The sequence below is a fragment of the Salvelinus fontinalis genome, unplaced genomic scaffold (genome assembly GCF_029448725.1).
Source record: "Salvelinus fontinalis isolate EN_2023a unplaced genomic scaffold, ASM2944872v1 scaffold_0242, whole genome shotgun sequence".
NCBI classification, from domain to species: domain Eukaryota; kingdom Metazoa; phylum Chordata; class Actinopteri; order Salmoniformes; family Salmonidae; genus Salvelinus; species Salvelinus fontinalis.
The window spans coordinates 195,704-210,275 of record NW_026600451.1 but is presented as its reverse complement, the minus strand read 5'-3'; the positions used below and the strand labels follow the sequence as shown (position 1 = coordinate 210,275).

The 14,572-nt window shown below is 48.8% G+C and overlaps 1 protein-coding gene across 3 annotated transcripts in view; it reads right to left on the bottom strand.

The window, feature by feature from the left end:
* The window catches only part of LOC129844866 (dmX-like protein 2), a gene marked incomplete at its 3' end in the record, with an annotated part of 99,674 nt that overhangs the window by 49,681 nt on the left and 35,421 nt on the right, over nt 1-14,572 (bottom strand). For all 3 annotated transcript variants that reach the window (XM_055913027.1, XM_055913029.1, XM_055913028.1), the window contains 14 exon segments: nt 1-72; nt 779-981; nt 1,296-1,560; nt 6,320-6,485; nt 6,692-6,789; nt 6,874-7,043; nt 8,414-8,524; nt 10,028-10,163; nt 10,555-10,674; nt 10,985-11,314; nt 11,692-12,162; nt 13,286-13,505; nt 13,590-13,762; nt 14,094-14,395. The exon segment at nt 1-72 is cut by the window's left edge and continues 327 nt beyond it. In XM_055913027.1, coding sequence (XP_055769002.1) covers nt 1-72; nt 779-981; nt 1,296-1,560; nt 6,320-6,485; nt 6,692-6,789; nt 6,874-7,043; nt 8,414-8,524; nt 10,028-10,163; nt 10,555-10,674; nt 10,985-11,314; nt 11,692-12,162; nt 13,286-13,505; nt 13,590-13,762; nt 14,094-14,395 — 2,837 coding nt within the window.

Here is a 14,572-nt window from a genome sequence, read left to right as displayed (position 1 = left end):
CGAGGAGACTGACTTCTTGGTCACCTTGGGGATCTTAGAGAGCACCTCCAGGGCAAGCACTGGACAGCCCACCTTTATTAGAAAACAGAATAACACTAATTAGTAACATTAGTAAGTAGCCTTCCACGAGCCGAAACGGCTCACTTGGCAGGAGCCTCCTGTTTCTGTATGGTGAGGCAGCTTGATGTACAGTACACTCCCTGGACAGGACACTAGTCTATCTCCTGTTTCTGTATGGTGAGGCAGCTTCATGTACAGTACACTCCCTGGACAGGACACTAGTCTATCTCCTGTTTCTGTATGGTGAGACAGCTTGATGTACAGTACACCCCCTGGACAGGACACTAGTCTATAGCAGGGCCTTACCCCCAATATATCTCCTTATTAGTAGCATTACTTTTAGATTAATTAACTTATCCTTTATTTATTAAAGGTGAGATAAAAATTATACTAATCTTAAAAATACTGTTAGTATACAATGACTACTGTTTTTAATGCCGTGCCACATTACAATAAGTACTATACTACAGTCGTGCCAGGGACTTTGCAATTAATTACAATTCATCTGATCACTCTTCATAACATTCTGGAGTATATGCAAATTGCCATCATACAAACAGAGGTGTCATTCTCAAAACTTTTGGCCACGACTGTACAGGTATAATACAATGAACCTTTAAGTTGTCAACTTTGTGTTATCTCCGATGCTTCTAAATGCATTGTATCCACGTGTGGTTGAATTGTGTTATTAAATGATTGATTAAAACAAATCAAAGACCTTGAAGTGTGCGTTGGCGGTGGTGAAGAAGAGTTTGCGTTCGATGAGGTTGATCTCGTCGACGCTGCTCTTCTCCGAGGTGAGGCCTAGTGATGTCACAGCCCCCTCAGGGGACGCGTAGTGGCGGCGGATGATCAGGGGGTGTGTCCTCAGGTAGTTATAGAAACTAAATACCACCGGGTTACACGACTTCACCATCACATCTGGGGGGGGGTTAGAGAGGGAAAAAAGGAGGGAGAGAGGGGAGGGGAGGGAGAGAGGAGGGGAGGGAGAGAGGGGATGAGAGGAGGGGAGGGAGGGAGGGAGGGAGGGAGGGAGGGAGGGAGGGAGGGAGGGAGGGAGGGAGGGAGGGAGGGAGGAGGGGTGGGAGGGGGAGAGAAGGGGGAGGGAGGGGGAGGGAGAAAGTAAGAGGTAGATAGAGGTCAATGCAAATCAATCCAGTTAGAATATAGCATCAGCTCTCAGCTGAAACATCCCTGTCCTCTCTGAGGGTGTGATCTACCACCATGCTGATCACCTGGGTTCTCATCATCCTCTTTGGGGATGCACTCTAGCAGCGTGCCCAGGGCCTTGGTGTAGTCCTTCATGATCCAGAAGGCTATGCTGCGTAGGAACGGGTCAGGGTGTAGTTTGGTGCAGTGGTACCCCGACCCATCCCTCTGGCAGCCCAAAACCTTCTCATACAGGATGGCTTGGCAGGTGGAACTGCTCTCATAGTCGGCCTCGTACAGCCTGGCTACTACCATGGCCAACTGGATATCTTCCATCTTCTCCAAGCACACCTAAAGGAGAGGACAGTTAGAGGAGAGGAGAAAGAGGAGAGCACAGTTAGAGGAGAGGACAGTTACAGGAGAGGAGAAAGAGGACAGCACAGTTAGAGGAGAGGACAGTTACAGGAGAGGAGAAAGAGGACAGCACAGTTAGAGTAGAGGACAGTTAGAGGAGAGGAGAAAGAGGAGAGCACAGTTAGAGGAGAGGACAGTTACAGGAGAGGAGAAAGAGGACAGTTACAGGAGAGGAGAAAAAGGACAGTACAGATAGAGGAGAGGACAGTTACAGGAGAGGAGAAAGAGGAGAGCACAGTTACAGGAGAGGAGAAAGAGGAGAGCACAGATAGAGGAGAGGACAGTTACAGGAGAGGAGAAAGAGGAGAGCACAGATAGAGGAGAGGACAGTTACAGGAGAGGAGAAAGAGGAGAGCACAGTTAGAGGAGAGGACAGTTACAGGAGAGGAGAAAGAGGACAGTAGAGGAAAGTTAAAGTTGGCCTGTGTTCCATAAGGAATATACAGTGCCTTGCAAAAGTATTCAACCCCTTGGCATTATTCCTATTTTGTTGCATTACAAAATGGATTTAAATTGATTTTTATTTGGATTTCATGTAATGGACATACACAAAATAGTCTAAATTGGTCAAGTCAAATGAAAAAAAGTACTTAAATTAAAACTGAAAAGTGGTGCGTGCATATGTTTTCACCCTCTTTGCGATGAAGCTCCTAAATAAGATCTAGTGCAACCAATTACCTTCAGAAGTCACATAATTAGTTAAATAAAGTCCACCTGTGTGCAATCTAAGTGTCACACGATCTGTCACATGATCACAGTGTATATATATATATATACACTGCTCAAAAAAATAAAGGGAACACTTAAAAAACACAATGTAACTCCAAGTCAATCACACTTCTGTGAAATATAACTGTCCACTTAGGAAGCAACACTGATTGACAATAAATTTCACATGCTGTTGTGCAAATGGACTAGCCAAAAGGGGGAAATTATAGGCAATTAGCAAGACACCCCCAATAAAGGAGTGGTTCTGCAGGTGGTGACCACAGACCACTTTTGAATGCTGGCGGTGCTTTCACTCTACTGGCAAATGCCAAACGTCCTGCTCGGTGCTGGGCTGAAAGCACAACCCCCACCTGTGGACGTCGGGCCTTCATACCACCCTCATGGAGTCTGTGTCTGACCGTTTGAGCAGACACATGCACATTTGTGGCCTGCTGGAGGTCATTTTGCAGTGCTCTGGCAGTGCTCCTCCTTGCACAAAGGTGGAGGTAGCGGTCCTGCTGCTGGGTTGTTGCCCTCCTACGGCCTCCTCCACGTCTCCTGATGTACTGGCCTGTCTCCTGGTAGCGCCTCCATGCTCTGGACACTACGCTGACAGACACAGCAAACCTTCTTGCCACAGCTCGCATTGATGTGCCATCCTGGATGAGCTGCACTACCTGAGCCACTTGTGTGGGTTGTAGACTCCGTCTCATGCTACCACTAGAGTGAGAGCACCGCCAGCATTCAAAAGTGACCAAAACATCAGCCAGGAAGCATAGGAACTGAGAAGTGGTCTGTGGTCACCACCTGCAGAACCACTCCTTTATTGGGGGTGTCTTGCTAATTGCCTATAATTTCCACCTTTTGTCTATTCCATTTGCACAACAGCATGTGAAATTTATTGTCAATCAATGTTGCTTCCTAAGTGGACAGTTTTATTTCACAGAAGTGTGATTGACTTGGAGTTACATTGTGTTGTTTAAGTGTTCCCTTTATTTTTTTGAGCAGTGTATATATATATATATATATATATATATATATATATATATATATATATATATATATATATATATATATATATATACACATATACACACACACACACACACCTGTTCAGAAAGGCCCCAGAGTCTGCAACACAACTAAGCAAGCAGCACCATGAAGACCAAGGAGCTCTCCAAACAGGTCAGAGACAAAGTTGTGGAGAAGCACAGATCAGGGTTGGGTTATAAAAAAATATCAGAAACTTTGAGCATCCCACGGAGCACCATTAAATACATTATTAAAAAATGGAAAGAATATGGCACCACCTGCCAAGAGAGGGCCGCCCACCAAAACAGACCAGGCAAGGAGGGCATTAATCAGAGAGGCAACAAAGAGACAAAAGATAACCCTGAAGGAGCTGCAAAGCTCCACAGCAGAGATTGGAGTATCTGTCCATAGGACCCCTAAGCTGTACACGCCACAGAGCTGGGCTTAACGGAAGAGTGGCCAGGCCAGAAAAAAGCCAATGCTTAAAGAAAAAAATAAGCAAACATGTTTAATGTTCGCCAAAAGGAATGTGGGAGACTCCCCAAACATATGGAAGAAGGTGCTCTGGTCAGATGAGACTAAAATTGAGCTTTTTGGCTATCAAGGAAAATGCTATGTCAGCACAAACCCAACACCTCTCATCACCCCGAGAATACCATCCCCACAGTGAAGCATGGTGGTGGCAGCATCATGCTTTGGGGATGTTCTTCATCGGCAGGGAATGGGCAACTGGTCAGAACTGAAGGAATGCTGGATGGCGCTAAATACATAGAAATTATTGAGGGAAACCTGTTTCAATATTCCAGAGATTAGGGACTGGGACGGAGGTTCACCTTCCAGCAGGACATTGGCCCTAAGCATACTGCTAAAGCAACACTCGAGTGGTTTAAGGGAAACATTTAAATGTCTTGGAATGGCCTAGTCAAAGACATATCCCAAGAGACTTGCAGCTGTAATTGCTGCAAAAGGTGGCTTTACAAAGTATCGACTTTGGAGGGGGTGAATAGTTATGCAAGCTCAAGTTCTCAGTTTTTTGGTCTTATTTCTTGTTTGTTTCACAATAAATAAAAAAATGTCATCTTCAAAGTGGTTGGCACATTGTGTAAATCAAATGATACAACCCCCCCAAAATCTATTTTAATTCCAGGTTGTAAGACAACAAAATAGGAAAAATGCCAAGGGGGGTGAATACTTTCACAAGCTACTGTAAAGGCCTAGTAAGTAAGTGACAGTTAGAGGAGGAGACAGTTAGAGGAGGAGACAGTTAGAGGAGGGGACAGTTAGAGGAGGGGACAGTTAGAGGAGGGGACAGTTAGAGGAGGGGACAGTTAGAGGAGGGGACAGTTAGAGGGAACAGTTAGAGGGAACAGTTAGAGGGAACAGTTAGAGGGAACAGTTAGAGGGAACAGTTAGAGGGAACAGTTAGAGTAGAGGGAACAGTTAGAGTAGAGGGAACAGTTAGAGTAGAGGGAACAGTTAGAGTAGAGGGAACAGTTAGAGTAGAGGGAACAGTTAGAGTAGAGGGAACAGTTAGAGTAGAGGGAACAGTTAGAGTAGAGGGAACAGTTAGAGTAGAGGGAACAGTTAGAGTAGAGGGGCCAGTTAGAGTAGAGGGGCCAGTTAGAGTAGAGGGGCCAGTTAGAGTAGAGGGGCCAGTTAGAGTAGAGGGGCCAGTTAGAGGGGCCAGTTAGAGTAGAGGGGCCAGTTAGAGGAGGGGCCAGTTAGAGGAGGGGCCAGTTAGAGGAGGGGCCAGTTAGAGGAGGGGCCAGTTAGAGGAGGGGCCAGTTAGAGGAGGGGCCAGTTAGAGGAGGGGCCAGTTAGAGGAGGGGCCAGTTAGAGGAGGGGCCAGTTAGAGGAGGGGCCAGTTAGAGGAGGGGCCAGTTAGAGGAGGGGCCAGTTAGAGGAGGGGCCAGTTAGAGGAGGGGCCAGTTAGAGGAGAGGCCAGTTAGAGTAGAGGCCAGTTAGAGTAGAGGCCAGTTAGAGTAGAGGCCAGTTAGAGTAGAGGCCAGTTAGAGTAGAGGACAGTTAGAGTAGAGGCCAGTTAGAGTAGAGGCCAGTTAGAGTAGAGGACAGTTAGAGTAGAGGCCAGTTAGAGTAGAGGACAGTTAGAGTAGAGGCCAGTTAGAGTAGAGGCCAGTTAGAGTAGAGGCCAGTTAGAGTAGAGGACAGTTAGAGTAGAGGACAGTTAGAGTAGAGGACAGTTAGAGTAGAGATGAGATGAGAAGCCACACCAGGCACTGTCCACACATCAAGCAGGTTCTGCATGTGCAGGGTTTATAACATAGACTTACTAAGAAACCTGACAACCATAGATGTATTCAGGGCCTGTCTCCTGCTGGACTAAAAACGCTGTTCAACGGCAAATCAAGGTTCAAGGTTTAGACTGTTTGCTAAAACTGACATAACAGTAAGACTCATGGCTAAGACAGACAAATGATGAACGTGTGATCTAGTGTTCTCTCAATGATGCCCTTCTGAACCAACTGTCTGGTAAACTATCCCCAAACACTTATAGCAGGAACCCATTCCCCCTCTAGGCAGTGTCCTGCTATCAGCATGTTGAGAGTGAGACTGTTCTGTTGCACCCTCAGCCCAAGGTAAAGTAACCCCAACATTTACGTAGCTAACCATCTCCATGACCTTATCTTTCAGGTTTAGACTAGAGTAGTCACACACACAGCTGTAGAGTCTCACGTCATTGACACACCTCCTAGTTGACTTCCATAAACATTGGTCTCTGCCAGGTTTCCATGGCGAGGAAGATGTCACAAAAGAAACAATAGAGGTGCAGCTGAAGTAGATCTAAACTAGGAACAGACTCTCTGTCTGTGTGTGTGTGTGTGTGTCTCTGTGTGTGTGTGTGTGTGTGTGTCTCTGTGTGTGTGTGTGTGTGTGTGTGTGTGTGTGTGTGCGTGTGCGTGTGCGTGTGTGCGTGTGCGTGTGTGTGTTTCCGGACCTCGACGGCGTCTTTCAGGGAGCCAGCCAGCAGGAAGAAGGCAGCAGCCTGTTCAAAGCGCTGTTTCCCCAGCAGAGAGAAAGCGTTCTTCAGAGCTGCTTTACGCCAGCGGTCCTCACTGAAGTTATTCTTAAAGAACACTGTCATCTTCTCATCACGCTGAGACCTAGAGGAGAGGAGGAAGAGGAGAATATAATATGCATTATTTACCTGCTGTACATGATTCATCTAATTGCGTGCTGACACATAGAAAAACATAACATGTGGATTTTAAAGAAAAGTCCAGGAGAGGTGAATAACTAAACAAAAAGGTGAGACAACACAAACTGATCTGGGATCAGGCTAGAGGTCCAAGTGTGTTCCAGGTGTTACCTGAACAGGCCCCAGAGAACAGCCTTCTTCTTCGTGGCCAGGTAGAACAGAGCCGCATCTAAAGGATCGTTGTTCCTCTGGAACGCTGCTTTACCCACCTACACACAGATCAACCAATCAAACCATGAAGACCAACCAATCAATCAATCAATGATAGGAGTTCAGGCCACACCGTCCCCTACCTTCTCCACCATCCTGCGTAGTGTGTTGATGTTGCGGATCCACCAGCCCACCCCTACAGCCCGTAGCTCAGACCACTGAGGGTCTCCTCTCTGCATGGCCGGGATCATATTCAACATCTCCTCCTCAGCCTCCGAGTGGAATGCCCACGCAAAGTGACACGTAGACAGACCTGGGGGGAGACAGGTGACTGTGTTCAGAGAGGAGAGAAAAGGGAGGGAACAGGGCCCAGAGAGACAACATATCTGGACCTGGGAGGGAACAGGGCCCAGAGAGACAACATATCTGGACCTGAGAGGGAACAGGGCCCAGAGAGAGACAATATATCTGGACCTGGGAGGGAACAGGGCCCAGAGAGAGACAACATATCTGTACCTGGGAGGGAACAGGGCCCAGAGAGAGACAACATATCTGTACCTGGGAGGGAACAGGGCCCAGAGAGACAACATATCTGATCCTGGGAGGGAACAGGGCCCAGAGAGAGACAACATATCTGTACCTGGGAGGGAACAGGGCCCAAAGAGACAACATATCTGATCCTGGGAGGGAACAGGGCCCAGAGAGAGACAACATATCTGATCCTGGGAGGGAACAGGGCCCAGAGAGAGACAACATATCTGTACCTGGGAGGGAACAGGGCCCAGAGAGAGACAACATATCTGTACCTGGGAGGGAACAGGGCCCAGAGAGAGACAACATATCTGTACCTGGGAGGAACAGGGCCCAGAGAGAGACAACATATCTGTACCTGGGAGGAACAGGGCCCAGAGAGAGACAACATATCTGTACCTGGGAGGAACAGGGCCCAGAGAGAGACAACATATCTGTACCTGGGAGGAACAGGGCCCAGAGAGAGACAACATATCTGGACCTGGGAGGAACAGGGCCCAAAGAGAGACAACATATCTGGACCTGGGAGGAACAAGGCCCAGAGAGAGACAACATATCTGGACCTGGGAGGGAACAGGGCCCAAAGAGAGACAACATATCTGGACCTGGGAGGAACAAGGCCCAGAAAGAGAGAACATATCTGGACCTGGGAGGGAACAGGGCCCAGACAGACAACATATCTGGACCTGGGAGGGAACAGGGCCCAGAGAGACAACATATCTGTACCTGGGAGGGAACAGGGCCCAAAGAGAGACAACATATCTGGACCTGGGAGGAACAAGGCCCAGAAAGAGAGAACATATCTGGACCTGGGAGGAACAGGGCCCAGAGAGACAACATATCTGGACCTGGGAGGAACAGGGCCCAAAGAGAGACAACATATCTGGACCTGGGAGGAACAGGGCCCAGAGAGACAACATATCTGGACCTGGGAGGAACAGGGCCTAGAGAGAGAGACAACATATCCACTGCAAGTCCTCCTACATATCAAACACTAGATCAATGTCTCAGTATAATGTACCAATAAGACACTCTCTACGAGCCTGTCCATCACAGCTCAGAAAGACCGATTGTGAAGCAGGAGTGTGTGTGTGTGTGTGTGTGTGTGTGTGTGTGTGTGTGTGTGTGTGTGTGTGTGTGTGTGTACCATACCTTGGTGCAGCAACTGCATGCGGTACAGTGGGGGTAGAGAGGTGAGGAGACAGGTGTGTAGACGCATGGCTAACAGGTACCTCAACCCACACTCATCCAGGGCCTCACCACCTAGACAGAAACACATTATTAACACATGGGTTAGTGTAGCACATTAACTCACACACACACTGATCAGATGGAATCAGATGGTGCCAGTCTTTCCCATTCATTTGGGAGAGAGCAGCTTCCTCCTAAGACTCCACACCAGATGGAGAGGGTTGAGGGATCTCTCTGTCCCCCTCTACCCATCCATACTGATGGCTTCGGATTTCTAAACGTGAAATATTGGATAGGAGCCAGGGGGCTTTGGGCAGGTGCTGAGTAGAGGAGAGGCAATCACATGACTGTCGTCACTGATAATGGTGGAGCGGTGGAGTAGTGAGGAAGGGGGTCAAGGTCAGGTCAGGTCCCCTTAAGGGAGAAGGAACAGTTTGAGGGCCGTATCACTTAACTTCCTGCCTAGTAATAAAGATGTAATGTTTAGAGGGAAGGAGGAGACTCCACCCAAACTGAGGTATATCTATACGACCACTGGTGGAAATATGGCTTTGTCTTATGCAGCTGTATGGCCCAACGGGTAAATAAACTTAGTTTAAGCTTTACTAATCGTCTGTGAGTTTTACTAGGTTCATGTAGAACCTAACAATACAAATGAAACACACCCGATGGAGGGTGTTGAGGGATCTCTCCATCCCCCTCTACCCATCCATACAAAGAGATGAAAACAATGATTTAGCAATCAGTCCTTTAAATGTCTTCCACTCCATGTGCCTGGTCCTCCTCCCTAAATGGTACCCCGTTTCCTATACAGTGCACTACTTGTTCATGGTAGCATGGTAGTTCAATGTGCCCCATAGTCCTGTGTCTTAGTGTGTCTCGTCCATGAACCTTCCAACCTTCTCTCCCTCTCCCTCCCCTCTCAAGCTCTCCCTCTCCCCTCTCAATCTCTCTCCCTCTCCTTTCTCTCCCTCCCCTCTCAATCTCTCCTTCTTTGTCTCCCTCTCCCTCTCAATCTCTCCCTCTCCTCTCAATCTCTCCCTCTCCTCTCAATCTCTCCCTCTCCTCTCAATCTCTCCCTCTCCTCTCAATCTCTCCCTCTCCTCTCAATCTCTCCCTCTCCTCTCAATCTCTCCCTCTCCTCTCAATCTCTCCCTCTCCTCTCAATCTCTCCCTCTCCTCTCAATCTCTCCCTCTCCTCTCAATCTCTCCCTCTCCTCTCAATCTCTCCCTCTCCTCTCAATCTCTCCCTCTCCTTCTTTCTCTCCCTCTCCTTCTTTCTCTCCCTCTCCTTCTTTCTCTCCCTCTGCTTACTTAACAGAGGAACAACCTGCTAAGGTCTCTTTCTCACTTCCCCCTTAAAGACTAAATAACATCTATACCAGACTGATACTGGAGGTGAAATGACAAAGATAAGTGTCAGTGTGTGTTTATATCAACCATTAAGAACACGTAATCAGGGAACAACTCTGACTAGACTAATTACATTATGTTTCTATTTGTTTTGCCTAATAAACCATGGTCAGGTAAAACATGGCCCAAGTCACAGACACCCTCCCTCTCTCTGAGACTGACCTGTGTACTGTTTGTCAGTGGAGCTGCTGACCTCTGAACTGGTGGTAGCTACAGTATCAGCTAGAGCCACCAGAAACATCTGTTCCAACCTGGTCAGACCTGGAAGACTGGAATGCATCAGCTGACTAGATAACACCTGGAGGGAGGGAGGAGGGGGAGAGGGAGGGAAGGATGGAGGGGGAGAGGGAGGGAAGGATGGAGGGGGAGAGGGAGGGAAGGATGGAGGGGGAGCGAGAGAGAGAGAGCGAGAGCGCGAGAGAGAGCGCGAGAGAGAGCGCGAGAGAGAGCGCGAGAGAGAGCGCGAGAGAGAGCGCGAGAGAGAGCGCGAGAGAGAGCGCGAGAGAGAGCGCGAGAGAGAGCGCGAGAGAGGGAGGGAGGGAGGGAGGGAGGGAGGGAGGGAGATTAGCAGAGAAGAACTGTATTAATCACAGAGGCGATATATTTACTTGACAAACACTTAAACCAGACAAAAACATCTCAGCCATCCACAGGCTGGTAAGTAAATAACTGTTGTTGTTGTTGTTTACCTGTGCGTGTTCTGGTCCGAAGTAGGTGGGTCCGTACTGAGACAGGTTGATGAATCTAGACTTCTTCTCTACTTTCTCTGTAGCGAAGCTCACAAAGTCATCTGTCGTCACCGCCTGCAACTGAGGGAGGGAGACATACAATCACTAGATGATTGATTGGTTGATTGATTATTGATTTGGGTATAACAGAGAACAAGATTACATCTGGACCCAGAGGTTAACACATGGAGGGGTCATATGGTTCCAACAAACATTTACTGCATATCTTGTCTTTAGGTAACAGACAGAATATCAACATTATACAATAGAAAATAAACATGTTTTTGAAGAATCTGTTGAGCATCTACACACTTAGGAAGTATGATTCTATGAAAAAGGAAACATCTGTATGTGTCACTGAAACATCCAGCTAAAACCTGAAACATCTTACCTGGAACAGGTCTGTGTACTGATCTCCTCCTGTCTTCCTCACCCCCTCTACCTCAGCCACCTTCCCTCCCTTCGCCCCCTCCTCTCCTCCCTTATAGGAGGTGTCCAGGTCAGCAGAGAGCAGAGCGTAGAGGGGTAGAGGGGGAATGGAGTTGATTTCTGTGTAATCTCGTCCCCCGTCGCGGCCGGCCACGATGGTGTCTTTAGCCGTACTGCCGCTCACACTAATTGTCCGGGACAGGTGGCGTCTGGTTCCACCCTCACCTGCCTCCACGTCCCTCACCACAGCAACCTCCCCAGCGATACACTTCACCAGGTGGGAGAGGATGGCCTGAAGAAGAAGAATAATCATCTTCCTCATCTTCATCAACAGTGGCAGAGACATTAATGTAGTCATTGACGGCATCATCGCCATCATCATTGTCATCATAATCACAGTAGTCATATTGTTGTTCTCTCTATTCTATGACTACTCAAGAAGTTGTCTGGTCACTTAAATAAATGTATCTTGGTTGCAAACATTTATAAAGTGGACAGGCAGATGGACAAACAGCCAGCCAGCCAGACAAGCAGCCAACCAGCCAGCCCACCCACCAATCAGACAGACAGCCAACCAGACATTCATCCACCCAGACAGACAGCCAACCAGCCATCTATTCATCCATCCACCAATTCACCCATCCACCCAGACCAGTCAGTCAGACCCACCTTGGCGCGGCGGACCTTCCCCAGGTCCATGAGCTCCAGCAGCTGTGTTGGATGGTACTGAGGCAGGGTGGGGGACAGGGAGTGGGCCGCCTCGAACAGACCCCCCTCCTGCAGCCCTGCCGGCGCCTGGAGAGCCTCATCGATTGCCACGTTGCCCTCAAACACACTCTTGGACCGGGCGCGCCCCTTGAACGCCGACGAGGATCCCCCCGTGGTTGCAGCAGTGGCCGTCTGCCCTCCGCTCCCTCCAACCCCCCCGGCGATGTTATCTTCAGAGGAGAGGCTATCCCCCTCGGCATCACCGGGCTTGCGGTCCTGGCGCCACTGGGCGTACACGTGCATCTCACAGTCCATACCCACCACCAGGATGCCGTCCCTCACCCAGGACAGGGACACGGGCAGGGAGGGGGTGCCGTCTACAGAGGAGAGCAGGTCCACAGTGCGCAGCAGGATCCAGCGGGATCGGATACCCTGTTTCACATTAGATCAGGGATGCAGGGGGGTAAGAATAATGATTATTAGTAGAATAATAATGTTTATTATCCAGACGCTTTATAGTGCAGTCATTAGGCACTGGTCAAAAGTAGTGCACCAATTAGGGAATAGGGTGCCATTTGGGTAGCCAGAGAGTAGTCTCATCCTAAATTCTTGTTCAATGCATGCAGTACTTTAGTCTGAGACTGACAACATTGACGTTGTTTGTTGTGAGGATGGGCAGAGGGGCTAACCAATCAGAGTATCCAAAGCCAATGACACATCTTCAAACCACTGATTTACACTCTGGTGGAATACCAATCGGTTTCTGGACCAATCACTGCCCCATTCGGTGAAGGGTCGGGGAGGGACTCAGATCCAGCCTCATTGTGGAGAAGAAACTGACGTCCGTGGGCGTGGCGTTTGGCCTGAAGCAAGGAGTCTGACTAGCCAGGAAACCATTTGGGACGCACACTTGAAAACTTGAATGTCCTCAAAGAGGCAAGTCATTTAGCAGCATACACAACACATACAGACAGAACCACATGCTAACAAACAGCAGATGTAACAGCAATACACAGTAGACTAAATGTGTGAAGAATACAAGGTAGTGTGGGTTACGGAAGTACCAGTTTGATCCTGACTTTGGGTGTGTGTGTGTGTGAGCGTGTACCAGTTTGATCCTGACTTTGGGTGTGTGTGTGTGTGAGCGTGTACCAGTTTGATCCTGACTTTGGGTGTGTGTGTGTGTGTGTGTGTGTGAGTGTGTACCTGTTTGATCCTGACTTTGGGGTGTGTGTGTGTGTGTGTGTGAGTGTGTACCTGTTTGATCCTGACTTTGGGGTGTGTGTGTGTGTGTGTGTGTGTGTGTGTGTGTGTGTGTGTGTGAGCGTGTACCAGTTTGATCCTGACTTTGGGTGTGTGTGTGTGTGTGTGTGTGTGAGTGTGTACCTGTTTGATCCTGACTTTGGGGTGTGTGTGTGTGTGTGTGTGTGTGAGTGTGTACCTGTTTGATCCTGACTTTGGGGTGTGTGTGTGTGTGTGTGTGTGTGTGTGTGTGTGTGTGAGCGTGTACCAGTTTGATCCTGACTTTGGGGTGTGTGTGTGTGTGAGCATGTACCTGTTTGATGCTGCCCCCTAGAGGTAGGGTGATGATCGCCACCCCGTCCTTGCTTGCGGTCTGTTCGTTGACCACGCCCGAGATGCGACCGTACATGAGGATATTGGATCCCACCCCCACCGTGAGGATATGAGACCCGTCCTCTTTGGACAGCCAGTCCAGGTGGACATAGTGTTTGATGTTGGGAGAGTGGTGGTCGCGACTCATGTACAGGTCAGACCTACAGAGAGAGAGGGGGTTAGTCATTTTAGAGACATACACACACACAGACAGACACACACACACACACACACCCCACCAGTACCTGCTGTACACAAAGAGGTTGGAGTCTACACTGACTCCAGGGTCCAGGGTAGAGGAGGGCCTAGTGAAGTCATCCAGGTGGAGGGTCTGCTCCAACACCCACTCAGACCCCCCCGTAGACTCACACTCAAAGATGGACACGTGCATGGAGAAGTCCCCTGCTGGACCATGGCTCTGGAGAGAGGGAGGAAGGTACACACTTCAATAAACTGTCAAATGCAAAAAAATGACATGTCTGAGGGAAAATGAATGAATGAAGTATTGTACATTTTAGTCATCAGATGTTCTCATCCAAAACCATATCTAGAGACAGAACCACAACCACTTCAGGTAAAACCTTCTACAAAATGACTGATAAAGATTATACTGTATTTTTTTTACATTCCTCAGGGACAGAAATTGAAAGCAATGTGCTTGAATTTGGACAGGTGAACTACACCAGAATATGTACTCATCCAATGAGCCATTAACTTGAGTGGAGCGTACAGTAAAAGTCCTCTCCTACCTGTCCCGCGATGTGTCCGGGCCGGGGCTGTTTGAAGGAGACAGCCAGTCGTCCAGTGTAGGAACAGGACACGGCTACAGGACGTCCCGGGACACACACAGCACTGTTGTTATCCTCCTCCTCGTTGAGTAGAGCCCAAGGCTCCCAGTGATAGACCCTGTTCTCCCCCTCCTCACACCCCAGGGCAGTCTCTCCCCCCTCCACAGAGCATCGCCAGAACCGGACGCGGGAGTCAGAGCAGGTGGTGACGATCAGGTAGGGGGCCAGACACACAGGGTAGATGGACGACGAACTCAGGTGACCTGGAGAGAGAGGGAGAGAGACGGAGAGAGACAGAGCGAGACAGTATAGAATAACTGTTACAAAAGAATCAGACTAACTCAGATGACTTGAAGACAGAGACATGGAGGACAATGTCATATTAAATTGTTAGGATCCAGTCCCTGGCTTGGGAGGCGTTTACATTTTCTATGATGTGC